At 41.2% G+C, this 18,361-nt stretch overlaps 1 protein-coding gene across 4 annotated transcripts in view; it reads left to right on the forward strand.

Moving 5' to 3' along the window:
• bcar3 (BCAR3 adaptor protein, NSP family member) overlaps positions 1-18,361 on the forward strand; it is a 92,369-nt gene that overhangs the window by 47,905 nt on the left and 26,103 nt on the right. The window contains exon 1 of one of the 4 annotated variants that reach the window (XM_060932131.1): positions 11,109-11,347. The exons of the other annotated variants lie outside the window; for them this stretch is intronic. Coding sequence (XP_060788114.1) covers positions 11,264-11,347 — 84 coding nt within the window. The 5' untranslated portion in view covers positions 11,109-11,263. Of the gene's footprint in view, positions 1-11,108; positions 11,348-18,361 lie in introns of those variants that run through there. 4 annotated transcript variants of the gene reach the window in all.

Genomic DNA, 18,361 nt, shown 5'->3' on the forward strand with positions numbered 1-18,361 from the left:
GAAATCTGTGTTGAGCTCTCATCTCATCTCATCTCATCTCATCTCATCTCATCTCATCATCTCTAGCTGCTTTATCCTTCTACAGGGTCGCAGACAAGCTGGAGCCTATCCCAGCTGACTACGGGTGAAAGGCGGGGTACACCCTGGACAAGTCGCCAGGTCATCACAGGGCTGACACATAGACACAGACAACCATTCACACTCTCATTCACACCTACGCTCAATTTAGAGCCACCAGTTAACCTAACCTGCATGTCTTTGGACTGTGAGGGGAAACCGGAGCACCCGGAGGAAACCCACACGGACTCGGGGAGAACATGCAAACTCCGCACAGAAAGGCCCTCGCCGGCCACCGGGCTCGAACCCGGACCTTCTTGCTGTGAGGCGACAGCGCTAACCACTACACCACCGTGCCGCCCTGTGTTGAGCTCTGCTGTTATAATTTGATGGAAATTATAGCAAGGTATAAGAGTGGTAATAACAATGCTAATGATGTAAAACAGCTTCATCCTGTCTTACTGAGAAATCCATTCAGTCAAAGCGATAGTTAACTGCTGTGCATATACAGTGCATTAATCATTTCTCTACACGATCATGTGGCTTTGCTAGCTCCTAAAATGACAAACAAGGAATGCGGAAACAAAAGAGCATTGTGCCGTTACAGGAAAATTAATGACAAGGTGGTATGAGGTTGAGTATTTCAGATAATAGCACAGTGTCTTGCAAAAGTATTCGTCCCCCTTGGTGTTTGTCCTGTTTTGTTGCATTACAAGCTGGAATTAAAATGGATTTCTGGGTTTTTTTTTCATCTTAATTATTGTTTGTGTCACAATAAAACAACAACTTTCACCTTTAAAGTGGTAGGCATGTTGTGTAAATCAAATGGTGCTAACTCTCCAAAAATCCATTTTAATTCCAGCTTGTAATGCAACAAAACAGGACAAACACCAAGGGGGATGAATACTTTTGCAAGACACTGTACATTCTAAAGTGATTTACTCTTTTTAATACCCCAGCAATTTTCCACTGTACTCTTTAAAGAATGACACATCATACTTTTTTATCAGTTTATTCATCCATCCATCCATCGTCTATACTGTTTATCCAACCGAGGGTCTCAGGTGAGCTGGAGCCAATCCTAGCTGACGTCGGGTGAGAGACGGAGTACATCCTGGACAGGTCGCCAGTCTATCACAAGGCTAACACAGAGAAACAGACAGCCATCCACGCTCACTTTCACACCTACAGGCAATTTAGAGTAGCCAGTTGATCTAATCCACATGTCTTTGGACTGTGGGAGGAAAACCGAAGCACGCAGAGGAAACCCCACAGCAAATTCCACACAGAAAGGCCGCAGTCAACTGGCAAGTTCGAACCCGGAACCTGCTTGTTGTGAGGCGACAGTGGAAACCACTGCCCCACTGTGTCACCCTTTATCAGTTTATAGTTAATGTTATGGAACGTCTGTTGTTATTAAACCTGTAGGGAGGCATTTTCTCGCTAGCCTTTTTTTTTTTAACAGAGAAACCAAAAAGCTAAAAATCCTCTGTTTATAACAGTCTCCCAAAGAATCACCATATAAATGATTATATGGTTTTCTTTGCAAATTAACAACACATTTTATTTTTTTTTTTATTTGGCAGCAACGAAGAATGCTATTTTTACTGAGACAGAGTATGATGAACTGAAATTGTTGCCCTGAAATCTTTAAAACTGCTATGTACATATTATACTTACATACTTGCATGTGTAATGCGGGGGAACATTTGCTATTTCCTACTGTTTTCAGGGACATCGCTTATGTGTTGTCGTGAAAATACGTGTGCATATCTGACAGAGAGAGGTGTGTACAGTATTATAACACCCTGTTCCCATACTGAACGATCTGTGAAACAGGACAAGTACAAGTTTGTCCTTGCTGTGTTCTAAGGTCCAGATATCCTCACTGAGTTCACGTGAATCATCGTATCCATAACACCCATCCATATGAAGTTATTTATCAGTATGCAGAACAGCAGCATGGGATACCTCCTGCATAATTACACTGAATGTTTCCCTTAGTAGAGATCAAAAGCAACTCTGTCTCAATGATCCAAGGTATAAATAAATAAATAGACGAGTATCCATGCTAGGCGGCACGGTGGTGTAGTGGTTAGCGCTGTCGCCTCACAGCAAAAAGGTCCAGGTTTGAGCCCCGTGGCCGGCGACGGCCTTTCTGTGTGGAGTTTGCATGTTCTCCCCGTGTCCGCATGGGTTTCCTCCGGGTGCTCCGGTTTCCCCCACAGTCCAAAGACATGCAGGTTAGGTTAACTGGTGACTCTAAATTGACCATAGGTGTGAATGTGAGTGTGAATGGTTGTCTGTGTCTGTCAGCCCTGTGATGACCTGGCGACTTGTCCAGGGTGTACCCCGCCTTTCGCCCGTAGTCAGCTGGGATAGGCTCCAGCTTGCCTGCGACCCTGTAGAACAGGATAAAGCGGCTAGAGATAATGAGATGAGATGAGTATCCATGCTATACGGCCGACTGTAAGTCATTTCTAAGGTTCGAATATATGCATGTTTTCTCCTGACCTACATTCCTTTCCTGAAGTTCTGTTTTTAAACCAGTCATTTTTACTCTCATGAATTTAAAAAAAAAAAAAAAACACCAAACAGACTCCATTTCCCACTGAGCCATGTAAAAACGTATTTGCTTGCAGGGCTCTGGAGCTTTATTGGGCATAATTAGCTAGTTTGGGAGCTGACCCTCTGGGAGAACATTCCTGAACAGTTCTTTGGGTGTGCCAGGCACTCATAATGTCTTTGTTTACCTCTTACAAGTAATAGGGGGAAAAAGAACATGTCGTTGCTGATAGAGATCCAACCGCGTGTATCCCAAAATAATTCTGCTGCAATTAAAGCAAGTAACGGTACACAGATTCCAACTGCTCTCTAAAGTGTGCACTCCTTAAAGCATTGTACAGACTGACTGTCCTTGTTTGCTTAATTGTATTTGTGTATTTATAGATGCATTTTTATTTCTGGTCATGTCATAAATATGTTAGAAAGAGATGATTTTTTTTTTTTTTTTTGACTGAATGCAGAGGTGGTGTCCTAAAATGGCAGTACTAAAAGTCAACACTTTTAGATGACCGTGACACATTTAGATTGGGCAATTAATAGCCAGTGTTATAGTCGAGTCACTAAACCTTGAGTCCGAGTCCAGTCTCGAGTCCCCAGTGTTCAAGTCTGAGTCATCTCATCTCATCTCATCTCATCTCATCTCATTATCTCTAGCCGCTTTATCCTTCTACAGGGTCGCAGGCAAGCTGGAGCCTATCCCAGCTGACCACGGGCGAAAGGCGGGGCACACCCCGGACAAGTCGCCAGGCCATCACAGGGCTGACACATAGACACAGACAATCATTCACACTCACATTCACACCTACGGTCAATTTAGAGTCACCAGTTAACCTAACCTGCATGTCTTTGGACTGTGGGGGAAACCGGAGCACCCAGAGGAAACCCACGCGGACACGGGGAGAACAGGCAAACTCCGCACAGAAAGGCCCTCGCCGGCCCTAGGGCTCGAACCCAGGACCTTCTTGCTGTGAGGCGACAGCGCTAACCACTACACCACCGTGCCGCCCCAAGTCCGAGTCAAGTTCAAGTAATTAAAAAAAATTTCAAGTTGAGTCCAGTATTGATCCGAGTCAAGTCCAAGAACAAGACTCTAACCGCACCATTTGATGGTGGCTGTTTCAGTGCCATGAACATTAATTTGTTCCTGAAGATGACATATGAACAGGTGAATGTGCATTCTCTTGGTCAGGGAGTGCAAAGTATTCTATCAGAGACGGTTGGGAGATGGATGTAAGTGCAGAAGGTGTGTTTATTAATACAAGTGAAGACAGGTGAACAATCCAGAACAGCAGGCAAAATCGTAAAACAGTGAAACAGGTCGAGCGAGGTACAAACAGGCTATCGTAGGCTTGGCAGAATCAAAGATGAGAAACAGGAACTCAGGGATCAGGAAACCAAACAAGGAAATAAGGCTCAGTAATGTGTCAGCAACACAACTCAATACTTCGCAAAGTAAGTGCGTTTTCACAGTTTTTATGCAGGCGTGTGATTGCGCCTTAATCCTGTGCCGGCGCAAGTCGTTTACGGCATGCGCACATGTTGTCTGGAGCGCGCCCAAGAGTCTATCTGATGCACACACCAAAGTACGCAGGTGTGACAGTCTTGCACGAAGTTAGTACAAAAATTAATGTAGATATATAGTTGTGGTCAGAAGTTTACATATAGTAACATGAATGTCATCTTGGATATGAATCTCATGGCAATATTTGGGCTTTCAGTAATTTCTTTGAACTGTTCTTTTTCTGTGGCAGATTGTACAGCATACATCTTTAACTTAAAAAAAACACTAGAATTTGGTGCACAAGTTTTAATTTTCTTTGGGTTTTCTGAAATCAACACAGGTCAAAATTATACATACATGGTCAAAAATGTACATACACTCACTTAGATTATTAATTCAGAGGTGCTGAAACCTCCAAAATGTCTCTTATCTTGCCAAAGCTGAGGTCTCTTAACTTCCTGTTAGTGATCATGATTGACTACAGCTGGTAGCTTCTCTGTGCCTTCAGAAAAAGGGTTTGTTTACAGCACGCATTGGATTGACCAACACACAGTAAAATGGGAAAGTCCAAGGAGCTCAGTGCAGATCTGAGAAAGAGGACCGCAGATATACACAACTCCGGAATGCCTCTTGGAGCCATTTCTAAACAACTGCAAATTCCAAGATCAGTTCAAACAATTGTACCCAAGTTATTGTGAGGTGTAGTCACTTTGCCAAGCCACTTTGCTTCAAGAAAACCCAAACTGTCACCCTCAGCTGAAAGGAAATTGGTTTGGATGGTCAGGAACAACCTAGGAACCACCATGGCACAGCCCTGCCATGAACTGGAAGCTGATGGATCACTGTCTACAGTTCAGATCACCATGGACTAAGAGGCTGCTATCCAAGAAATAACCCCCTGCTCCAAAATTGACACATTCAAGCTTAGCTAAAGTTTGAAGCTGACCACACGGACAAAGAAAAAGCCTTCTGGAGGAAAGCTGTATGGTCAGATGAGACAAAGATTGAGTTGTTTGGCCACAATGACCACCATGTACAGAGGGACGCTGTACCAGCTGGTGGTGGTGGTAGGAGCATCATGCTCTGGGGCTGTTTTGCTGCCAGTGGAACTGGTTCATTGCACAAAGTGGATAGAATAATGAAGAAGGAGGACTACCTCAGAATTCTTCAGCATAAACCATCAGAAATTTGAACACGACTTGGGACTTGGGAGTTACAACAGGACAATGAACTCAAACACGCATCAGAGCTGGTTGTGGAGGATAAAGCAGGCCAACATTAAGCTTAAAACAAGTCCTGACTTCAACCCGATTGAAAATATATGGATCGTGCTTATAAGTCGAGTCCATGCCAAGAAAAAAAATTTTAATTGAACTCTACCAATTCTACCATGAAGAGTCGTGAAATATCCAACCAGAATTCTGCCAGAAGCTTGTTCATGGTAAACAAAAATGTTTGGTCAAGGTAAATCTTGCGAAGAAACAGTTTACCCAAATATTAGGTGTGCTGTATGTATATTTTTGACCCTGTATGTATAATTTTGACCCTGTGTTGATTTCAGAAAACCCAAAGAAAATTAAAACTTCTGCACCAAATTCTAGTTTTTTTTTTTTAAAGATGTATGCTGTACATTCTGCCACAGAAAAAGAACAGTTCAAAAAATTACTGAAAGCCCAAATATTGCCATGACATTCATATCCAAGATGACGTACATGTCACTGCATGTAAACTTGTGACCACAGCTGTAAATATCTTATGCCAAATTATTATGACATGTTACAAAAATAAAGAAAAAATCTGAGTCCTCGTCTCCAATTTACAAGTCCGAATGCAGTTAATAGGGAGGGAAAGTAATCTCATCGCCCCCTACTGGATGCGCTCCAACCTCTATGGCAAAATGAATGGGAATATCTTTTCAAAAAATTACATTTCGGGTTACACTTCAAAGTTAAGACAATGGCTTCCATATGTTGTGCATGTCGGGCAGCTCTATCGATCCTGGTGATCATACTTTATTTTTTCCACCGATTTGAATTGTTTTGAATGTTTTTTAACACGGACCCGACGTCGCGTATGCGACGTCACCGCAAGTCTAGCGCCTTTCCAAATCTGTAGCAAGTAGCAGCTAGCCTGGGAAATCCCATGCTGCTTTGCACAATCGTTCCGATCTGAAAAGACATATTTCACTTGTGATATGGTCTGGTGTTAACCAGACTAGGTAGCAGCCGGCGAGTAGCCTACATCAACATGCCGATTTGTATAGCATGGTTGGCAGAGTATTTCTGTACCAATAAGAAATGCATCCCTCGTGGGGATAACCATTACAGATCAGGGCATGTAGTCAACTGCCGGTGGTTGCAGTCTGGCGCAAAACATAGCATCATCAAAATACATAGGTCTTCCCGGTCGTGGGATAGCTAAGCCTACTGCTGACATAATATGAGCGACTCTGACTAGACAGTTTGGTTGTAGTCCGTTTCTGACAGGTTAGGCACAATTTCGATCTTTTAAAAGACAGCGAAATTTCACCTGATACTTTCACAGTTAGTAGATAATCCCAACATATACAACATATTTTTGGGGGTGTACAAGTTCCACGTCATAACTTCATGGGATTTTTAAAAAAATCGGGTCTATGGGATTTTCAATAGCATTGGCTCTCGGCTTAGGAACGCAACCACTAGGATCGCTGTGTTTCACTTTCCCTCCCTATGCACGAGTCCGAGTCCGAGTCCAAGTCATCAGTGCTCAAATCTAAGTCAAGTCACGAGTCCTTAAAATGAGGGCACGAGTCGGACTCGAGTACTACAAGCCTGCTAATAGCACACACCTTAGAATTATAAGTGCATGTTGTTATGTGTGCACGAACTGAACTATTGATTCTTGCATCCACATATACACTACTCAGACTCAACTTTCTGCCATCTTGCTGAGCTTCTCTCTCTCATCTCTCTCTCTCATTATCTCTAGCCGCTTTATCCTTCTACAGGGTCGCAGGCAAGCTGGAGCCTATCCCAGCTGACTACGGGCGAAAGGCGGGGTACAGCCTGGACAAGTCACCAGTTCATCACAGGGCTGACACATAGACACAGACAACCATTCACACTCACATTCACACCTACGGTCAATTTAGAGTCACCAGTTAACCTAACCTGCATGTCTTTGGACTGTGGGGGAAACCGGAGCATCCGGAGGAAACCCACGTGGACACGGGGAGAACATGCAAACTCCACACAGAAGGGCCCTCGCCGGCCACGGGGCTCGAACCCGGACCTTCTTGCTGTGAGGCGACAGCGCTAACCACTACACCACCGTGCCGCCCTTGCTGAGCTTTACATTTTAATCTTCCAGACTTTCACATGCTGTTCATGCTCATTGCAGCTAAAGATGGATTTCCCACCATGGAAATGACAGAATTTCTAATGCTCTTTAACCACATAGCTAATCAAAAGAAAGTCCTCGTCTGCCCTCACCCCTTTCAAGAAAGTCCTGTCTAACAAGCCAGCTAGCTACACTAAGGGCAATAACACAAAGTGCTGTGTTAAGTCAGTGAGTGAGTGGCTGGTGTTTACAGCCGCACAGGGAGCGGTGTGGTCATTTACAGCACCCTACAGAGGAGCAGAGCAGCTGGGTGACAGAACAACCTGATGAGGAAGAGTAGCCTCGACTGGGTAGTGTTTTTATCCATAAGCCCCCTGACCATCCTACTTGAGCTGAGTGCTGCTTCCTGAACTGCGCTATCCATTATAATCCCAGTGTCCCCACTCTCTATCATATTATTGCACCACAGGAGCAGCTCTGACTGGTCTATAAATACCACTCGTGATATAGTAATAGAAGGAGTAATAGAAGGATTTGAACATCAAACTGTTTGATGTTCAAATCCTACTCATGAAAAAATATATCTGCAAAAATAGCGATCTTAATAATTATACCACAACACTTTCGAATTCTCCACTGCAATTGGTCAGAAGGTGTTGTCTCGTCTTCTGTAAGTCTTCTGGAGCACACCTTCACAACACTGTTGATTATTTTATTTTCTATAACAGCACACCCTGTTCTGCTTTACTCTTTTCTTATTGTTGTAAGCCTGGACTGAATTCAAATTTCAAGAGCTGTCTTGTATGATTCATTTACCAGAACGTCAAAGCCATAGTAGCTCATCTGGCCTGCCATCAAAACAACCATGACTACCAAAGCATCAAACAGAACTGAAATGTGACAATATGAGAGAGGACCGACTTCCGACAAATTGTTTACAACAGGAAAATCAACAAAGGACTACATTTTGTTCCTCAAGGGAATATCTACCCAAAACATCGGTCAGAACTGAATTCGCATGATAAATGAGAGGAGATACAATTCTAGTCAGAAGAAAATTTGTTAAGTTGAACCGATTACTAATTCGTTAGCAAAAAAATTGACAATACAATGATCAGGTTTTGTGCAGAAGGTCTCGTTCTTTCAAATAAAACAATCAGAACTGAAATCCATCAAGAACTGAGGGAGGAGACATGATTTAACTGAAAATAAACAAAGTTGTAAACAAATTGTTTACAACAAGGAAATCAACAAACAAATGGCCAAGTTTTGTTCCCTGAGAAAAGATCTACCCAAAACATCAATTAGAACTGAACTAAGAGGAGATACATAGGCCTGGAAAATTCGTTAATTTGGCCTAATTACTAACTTGTTAGCAAAAATTTGACAATACAACGACCAAGTTTTGTGCGGAGTGATGAGTTCTTTCTGACAAAACAATTGGAACAGAAATCCATGTAGAATTGACAGAGGAGATACGATTTAATTGAATTGTGGACGACAAACGCCACGCTGTGGCAATAGCTTATCGGCCTTACAGCCAGATGAGCGAAAGATCTGATTTAATAAAAGCTAGGAGAAACAAGTCTTTTCTTTTTTACAAAATCGGCTTAATGGTTCAGGTTCAAGTGAAACATTTACCATCTTACAAATTGCACGCAATCTTTTAGTTTTTATGTTGCACTTAAATTCAGCGACGCGTGAAAACAGGCTGTTATAGCCTCATAATTGAACACACACACACACACACACACATATATGACCAGAATGACCTTGAAATGGACAGTGAACTTTAATCTGTTTAAGAGACGTCACTGACCCTGTTTCCATCTGCCATTTCACACCCCTTGTATCTGGATTGTGTCCTGAAAAGGATCAACTCATAACCTGGTTTCATAACTTGACCACTTCCTGTGTTGTTCCCCTTTTCAGCAGTATTTTGTAAAAACGGTTGCCCAATTAAAAACTGCGTTAATGTGGATTTGTTTATTTCCTCAGAATTTCCGTCTACAGCAGTTATAGTCAAAGATGCCATGATGAAATGTGTGATGTTTCAGTTGCTTGGAGATACAGATGTGTTTACACATATAGAACACTGATCTTATGGTGATGATACACGGGGCAACTTTTTGGGCAATGTTGCCGAGCAATGTTGCTGGGCAATTGCGTTTTGACTCTTTTCTACTGAGATTGGGCAACATTGTTTTAGAGCACCTGAAGCTGTTTGAGTACGCCAAAATCCGTTTGAAATAGACACCGACACCTGCATTTTATATGGTTAATCTCTAGCCTGATTTATGAATGAATGAATGAATTAATTAATTTTATTTCAAACATGTATAAAAAAATGTATGTAACCATTTGTACATACAAAAGAAAGAAAACAAGAAATTAAAAAAATAAAATAACATAAAAAGCTAAGACATTACAAAACACCGCACACTGTTCGAAAAAGGAGTGGGAAGAAGTACAATACTTTTTTAATTTCCCACCCCTTTTTAACTACCCCGAAATCCAAACTACATTAATACACCTATAAAAATATATACCATATACACACTTCATGAATATCTATATAAATATATAATTACAAAAATAAATATATACTATATACCATATATACACTTCATAAATATCTATATAAATATATAATTACAAAAATAAATATATACTACATACCTATCCCTGTAAATATAAATATATAAACTATCCCCATAAATAAATATATACCATATATACCATATACTAAGTTAGTTCTAATATAACAATCAACCCTATTCTATTTATAGGTTTATCCCTCATCATCCTCCATTAACATACTTCCTCTTCCATATACTTGTTTAAAAATATTTTTTGTACCTTTTTTTAAACAGATTTATATTTGCATTTTGTTTTATTTCTGTCTTCAGTCTGTTCCATAAAGTCACCCCACAGCTCGATACGCACATGCTTTTCATATTTGTTCTAACCTTTGGTTTTTTAAAATTTAGGTCTCCCCTTAGATTATATCCCCCCTCTCTCTCACTAAACATTCCTTGTATATTTTTTGGCAATAGATTATTTCTTGCTTTGTACATTATTTGTGCTGTTCTGAATTTGACCAAATCCATAAATTTCAACATTATCACATTCAAGTGTAAATGGATTATAAATAACATAAATGATCATGAAATGCAAAATAAATAAATAAATGAGCATTGGACTCTACCTGTGGAAAGTGTGTATATATAGTGACTGTTGAAATGGCAAAGAAAACCTTGTTCCCTGAGAATCACCAGACATAAACCCAGAGACCGAGACACTGATTATTATTGGCTGTAAATCTGTAACTAGAATAGATCCACGGTTTAAAACCTCACAAGGAGCTATTGAATACGACACAGGCTCAGGTTTTTTTTTCCAGTGGTGGGGTACAGAAACAGCCTCTGTCAAACTGATTCTAATGCTGACTCTCCCTTCCCAGCTATACTCCATCTCTCAGTCTTTAACTCCCAGTAAAAAAAAAACACCACAAATGGCTTTGATTTGATTGGCTGGATGATGGGGTCACATGGGAAAAGCCCACCTCCATATATGGACTGAGCGGGGCTTAGAGAAACAGCATGAGGAGGCATAGGCAATGCTGGACTTAATACACACACACACACACACACACACAGCCTTAAGCTGAGTAACTGCCACAGAAACACACACAGAGAGAAGTGAGCATGCTGCCAAAGATGAGAGTCATGTGGAAGTGATGAATTTGTGAGTTTTGGAGGTGAACTGGAGGTGCTGATTGCTTGTTTTCTAACACTGAGGAATTATTGAGGGACAGAAATGTCTGAGAGATGCAGTGTTTTGAGGACCATCACAGCTGCCCTGTGCTGTTTCTACCAGAAGAACTCGGTCATGAGGGCCAAGGTGAGAGAGAGAGACACATTCTAAATTTTTACTCAACAAAATGGGCTCCTTTGTCTCTTGATTGTACAGATAGAGTATATAATGATGTTAGACGCTGCTATAATACTATTGTACTTGGATTTACACTTAGTACAAATTTGCCCTGTATTTCTGTACACACTACAAGTTAAAGCAGTTAGGTATCAGGCACATGTGTACTCGTCCATGTTAGTGCTGCACTCCGAGGTGTGTGAAGATAGAGACGTAAGGAGATATATGGGTGCTGTAAAAAGCAGGTTACTGTGCCAGTCTTCGCTCTGCGTCTTTAGATCTATTGCAGTATTCATTACAGTAAGTGAAGGTGTCTGACATCATCTACACCTCCTTGTGATCCACTTATTGGAGAGTGTTGGTGTCTATCTTTCTATCTATCCATCCATCCATCCATCTACGCATATGTGTATGTGTTTGTACGCACATCAACATTAACTGATGCTGTTTAAAAATATTAATTAATCTTTAATGGATACTTTATATTTTACACTAAGTGTGTCAACATGTGAACAAGTAACCCACTTTGTAGTTCTGTGTTCAGAATGTGTTAAGTGTTTTGAATGCAAGGTATGTGTTGAATGGCATTCCATTACTAGACCTAACTTTGCACCGTACATATTTATAAAGACAGGGTGACACCCTGTAATGCAAGACTGGCTGATGTGTCATGAGGCAGAGAAAATAAACTGATTACGAATAGCGCATATATAAAAAATGAGAGTGTCAATTCTAATTCAATGTTTTTTCTTTATTTTTATTAATTAAAAGACACTTCATGTCTTGAAGTAATGATGGATGTCGTGTCTCTTTACGTAGTTGGGCAGTTCTTGACATTATATGGAAAGCTACTCCACTAGACTGGAACTTTGTTGACCAGCTCCTTGTCCAGGGTCAATGAAAAACCTCAAAAGCTTGTTGTTTTCCAGACGGGCCTTTGGTCCAGCAACATCATCAGACTGAGAACAGAGATAATGTAACAACATTGATCCTTGTTTTTGGTGTAAAAGAACTGCTTTATGAACACGAGTCTTAACAGATGGTCATATTCCTCGGCCTCGGAGCCGGGTTAAATAAATGTGAACGTCAAACTGGAAGAGCATTCGATAAATAAGGGAAAAGTCTGTGACGCCCATCACCTACTTACTATATAGTATTGACGTGTTTATCCTGGTAGCTTGACACAAGTTCACATTTCCAGACCGTGGTGTCACGTCAGTCTTATGTTACAGATGTGAGTCATAGTGTTGAAATGGTGAGTGTTACCCCTTCTTCTTTATCCCACCATTCAATGGAACTGATGAAGACCTCTGGATGTGTGGTGAAACATCTTCATGACTACCCAAAACCTACTAGTGTGGGACAGAATATTCGTACCCTCATTAAGGTTTCTGACACAAAAGTGCAGCTTTTGGATCCCTGGCTGAAATCACTGCTCAACCAAATCCTTAGCAAAGATATCTGAACATAATCATAATCACCGTTGTTGCAGCACATACAACTGCTCAGAGAGAAAGATGTCAGATTGAGTTTCCGTATCATCTTCATCAGAGAAGTCTCCATGGTTGAGCTTTTTGGGAAGATGTGCATGACCATCAATCCAGCCTCGTTCCATCACTCGAGAAGTGTAATACTGTAATCCTCAGGATGCTGGTTCATTTCTATTGTGTAAAATTCAGGTAAACAGATATCCGCACACTGGGCCTTGTTTATCAACCTGCATACGAATGGATTTATTAGGAAATAATTTACCAATGTGAGCATTGACAAAACCAGTTTGGTTTTCATGAAAACCACATAAATTTGGAAAAACATTTGTGTCTGACTCATGCACCTGAGTCTGCATAAAAAAAACAAAAAACAGACAAACAAAAAACCGGTTAAGATAATGTCAGTAGTGTGCAAAGTGTCATCTAGGTAAATGGTGGTTACTTTGAAGAATCTAAAATATGAAACTTTTTTTTAACACTGTTTTGTCAACCACATAATTCCATGTATGTTCCATATGCTAGTTCATAGTTTTGATGTCTTCAGTATTGTTCTAGAAAATATTCAAAATACAGAAAAACCTGAGTCGGTGTGTCCATATATATATATATATATATATATATATATGACGAGTCATGGAATCCACGGACACATGTCGGCTGAAACGAATCCGAGAAAATCGCAAAAGAAGCATTAATTAATTAATTAATGCTTCTTAAAGAGGCATTAATTAATTAATGCGTCTTTTGCGATTTTCTCGGATTCGTTTCGGCCGACATGTGTCCGTGGATTCCATGACTCGTCTCACACACACACACACACACATATATATATATATATATATATATATATATATATATATATATATATAAAACAAAATAGACACACACACACACACACACACATAGAAAGAAAATACCAGAGGTATTATGGAATCAGAGAATTGATTTCAAGTAAAAACACACTTTTATATAAAAAAAAGTGCTCCCTGTGCCATCTGCCCTTTCTTCTGCCCTCTAGCAGCAATTAATATATTGATGTAGCACCCTGTTAGAGACTTACATGAGCATTAACAGATAGCGACCCTGTCTGATATATTGAGTGATTCCTGTATAAAACATTGACACATAACTAAAAATAACCACTATAGAGAAAATGAGCCTCAGCTCATTTTTCAAAGGAGTCCTAGCATTCTAGATTCTAAAATCACTGGAACAATTTGCCCAAAAATAGCTGGCTGTTTGTTATTGCTAAGGTCTAGCCTGGCAGCGTACTGGACCCTGGCAGGACCCTGAAGATCTGCTCAGACTTTCAGGCTGATGCTTTTTTTCTGGGAAGGATTGTTCCTAAATATAGCACTTCCGATGTTTGGTGTGGCACAGGCCTGTTTTGGGGGTCATTGAGAACGAGAGAAACAGAGCGGGCAGTGTTTGTGTTGGCTGCATGGCTTCTTTATTCCAACCGGACGGCACAACCTTTCACACAGTTGGGAGAGGAGTTAGCTAGCCTTCTAGCCGGGTGGTGATGGCGTTCACTTCCTCTGCGCGAAAGTGACATGAAATGTTATTCTGGTGTGAATGTGAGGGTGAAAAGCATGTGCAGGACAGCTGAAACAGAAGATGATAGCATGGTTTTAAATAAGCAGGCTTACCAAACTGCTATATTAACACAGAGGGTATAGGAACACACTGTGATGTCTTCGTCACACACTGTGACTCTAAGCTAGCATAGGGATCATGAGTGTGACACAAGTGTGAGCTCAGCACAGACGAGGGACTGTGGGAAGCCCCCTGAGCTGCTGAGACAGCCTGGCAAACTCTCATCCATCACCATAAACAACTATAGTTACCTCCTGTATGAGGTCTAGATCATCACCATGTGATATGTGACCATATGTGATGGTCACTGGCATTGTGAAACTGCACTGGTGGTCATTTTCTAAAACTACTGTCAGGAAAAAAAAAATTAGAACTTCATATATTAACTTTTCTTCCATCAGTGACTCAAGCTACAGTGTATTACTGTATTGCCAAAGCATTGATAACAGAGTATAGGGATGTTAAAGAACGATAGAAAAAAAATACAATCAATAATTTTGACTGGATGACAAATATAAGACAATCAACAATAACAGTAAAAATATAATAAAGGTTTGTGCTAATAGTCAATGTGTAGAATTGAATGCATGCATGGGAATGTTTTTCACTCTTTGTAAGGACCATCTCATCTCATCTCATTATCTCTAGCCGCTTTATCCTGTTCTACAGGGTCGCAGGCAAGCTGGAGTCTATCCCAGCTGACTACGGGCAAAAGGCGGGGTACACCCTGGACAAGTCGCCAGGTCATCACAGGGCTGACTCTAAGGCTACATCCACACGACAACGGCAACGAGATGTTATTAAAAAAAATATCGCGTCCACATGGGCAACGGATCAGTAAAATATCAGGTCCATATGGCAACGCAACGCTTGCTGAAAACGATGTAATACACATGCCACACCTCTAGGGGCGCTGTAAGACGGTCCCTTCGGAGACACCAGAACAATAGAAGTAGTAAGGACGCATGCGCATAAACTATTATGCGCGAGACTTCATATTAGCCACAAAGTCAGAAAAATCTGTTCGTAAAATTACATTATAATGACCAAATACAATGAAAAGTATTTTTCCAGTCTCACCTGTGAAAGGTAATCCCATGTGATCTCGTTTGGACGGCAAACCTGTTGATACAGTTAAACGCAGCACATGAATGAGGCATCTTTATTCTCCGCTTTGACCCATCCAATATGGCGGCGAGGATGACGTATGATTCTACATGGAAGGCGGCGTCTTTAATGGTCCGGAATAAATTGAATGCTACACGCTGATGGATTAATTTGTTCTTCTACGCCCTTTTTGAGGAATGTATTGTAGGACTTAAACCAACATCTGAAGAGGTGAGATCGCTCCTTTTTTTCCCTATTTTTGCTGGCGGGATTGACTCTGCCCTAAGGGCTATTCTCTCTCTCTCTCTCACTTTGCACCATTACACAATAAATATTCACAGTGAAAATATTTTGTAAGCGCGTTTCATGAACCAAGTTATAGGATTTGTTGACAACTCGCATCGAGTTCGTTACACTTCTACCCGGCGTGAAGCACATGTGGTTGTGACGTCATCGTAAACAAATCCGTTCTACTCATCCAGACAACTTCGCAACGGCGCCGTTGCCAGATCTTTCCACTCTGGAACCCGTTCTCAAAAGATTTCGTTTTGGGGCACCCAAAACGCCGGTGCCGTGTGGACGCCAGGCCGAAACGATAAACAATTTTATCAGATTCACCTGAATCTGTTGCCGTGTGGACAGGGCCATAGACACAGACAACCATTCACACACTCATTCACACCTACGGTCAATTTAGAGTCGCCAGTTAACCTAACCTGCATGTCTTTGGACTGTGGGGGAAAACGGAGCACCCGGAGGAAACCCATGCGGACACGGGGAGAACATGCAAACTCCACACAGAAAGGCCCTCGCTGGCCACGGGACTCGAACCCGGACCTTCTGTGCAAGGCAATATATATCTCATAAACACTTGACCACTGGACAGTGAAATTTATATCTTTATTTATGTAAGATAGATGGGCTTTATCCAGCACTTATTTTTAATTAGCTTTTTTTTTTTAAAAACCCATGGGATTATTTAACACATTGTGCACTCATTGGGAGCTCCGCTTTTAGGCAGTGCCTATATATACATATATATATATATATATATATATATATATATATATATATATATATATATATATATATTCTTAGGATTAGCAAGAGGTGTAGCTGCAGTAATACAAAGATCAACAGAATGACTTCACCAAAATAGTAAAACCAACGTGTGTACTTTACACATATATGACCTGGTTACTGAGTGTCAAACTCGGGATATGAAGTGCCTCCTTTGTGTATATTTTTGTGTGTGCCAAGAAGCTCAGTCCTATTTTAGCTCTGCTTTTTTCACATTACTGGCACTTTGGCAGCCAGGATTGTTTGTGCGTGTGCCAATCTCTATAACCAGACAATGATGACTAAGTCTGTACTTCCTCACCATGGTCCTTGGTGTTTTATCAGTTACTCTGATTAAATAAGAGGTCGTCTACATTGGAGTGGGCTGTGAAGTCTCTCCAACTATACAACAAATGTAGTGTGCTCAAGGAAATACTGTAAAGACGGCATGGTTTAGTGTGATCCAACCCAGTTGCCCCAGTTCCCACTCCGCACACCCTCCTAAAGAGCTGAGGACTGATTAAGAGCAAACTGATGGTCAGGAATAAGAAATAGTATAGGCCGACATTTTGGAAGCAGCACCAACACTTTTGTATTGATTGTAAAAATATAACACACATTTTAAAAATCACTTGCTGTCTTCCATAGTTGGCTTTCTTACTTGGCCTATAGGGTAGATTAAACAAAAACAGATATTATATAGATATAAACAGAAAGAACATGTCAGAAAAATTGGGACATAATTTGGAAGAAAGGTGGATTGAGAGAGAGAAAAATAGGGAGTCTAATTTAAGTGGACTTGGAGCTCCACATTATTACACTTCAGCCAAACAATATCCAAATATGTGCCAAATATGGATGTGTTAGGCAGTTGGAGATATTTTAAAGAGCACATACTATGCTATAGATATAAAAAAGAAAGAAAGGAAAAGAAACACACTCTCTTGCAATCACTTTAAAAGGGTCATAAATCCCCAGTAGGCATCCACGACCAGTCCATTCTCTGATTTCCTCAGGTCCCATGGGCTTTATGTTGCCTGAGACCGTGCAGGGCATGGATGGACACAGTGCTGGCCTTTGGGAACAAGAAGAAGGCCAGGACAGGGAGATGCGCTGATATAAACAGAGGACTAAAGGCTCAGATGAGCCACTTACATATGTTGGGCTCTTCGTTTACTTTAGCTCAGGAAGGATGAGACTGTACATGAGACCACTACTACTGCCCACTAATTGCCCTGAAAACCTCTGGAGAGACCTGGTATCTTCATCCTATGCTTATCTTTGAGGTTTCACAGGAAGTTGTGAGGGGCAAAGCAGGCTACTGTGGTGAGAATTCAATGGTGGTGTTTTGCGTTTGTATTTTAATTATATAGACACAAGTCTTTTACTGGGAAATACGCCACTTGTATTTTTCATACAAACTACATCCGGGACATTCTCATCTCATCTCATTATCTCTAGCCGCTTTATCCTGTTCTACAGGGTCGCAGGCAAGCTGGAGCCTATCCCAGCTGACTACGGGTGAAAGGCGGGGTACACCCTGGACAAGTCGCCAGGTCATCACAGGGCTGACACATAGACACAGACAACCATTCACACTCACATTCACACCTACGGTCAATTTAGAGTCACCAGTTAACCTAACCTGCATGTCTTTGGACTGTGGGGGAAACCGGAGCACCCGGAGGAAACCCACGCGGACACGGGGAGAACATGCAAACTCCGCACAGAA

Source organism: Neoarius graeffei, chromosome 10 (assembly GCF_027579695.1).
Source record: "Neoarius graeffei isolate fNeoGra1 chromosome 10, fNeoGra1.pri, whole genome shotgun sequence".
Taxonomy (NCBI): Eukaryota; Metazoa; Chordata; class Actinopteri; order Siluriformes; family Ariidae; genus Neoarius; species Neoarius graeffei.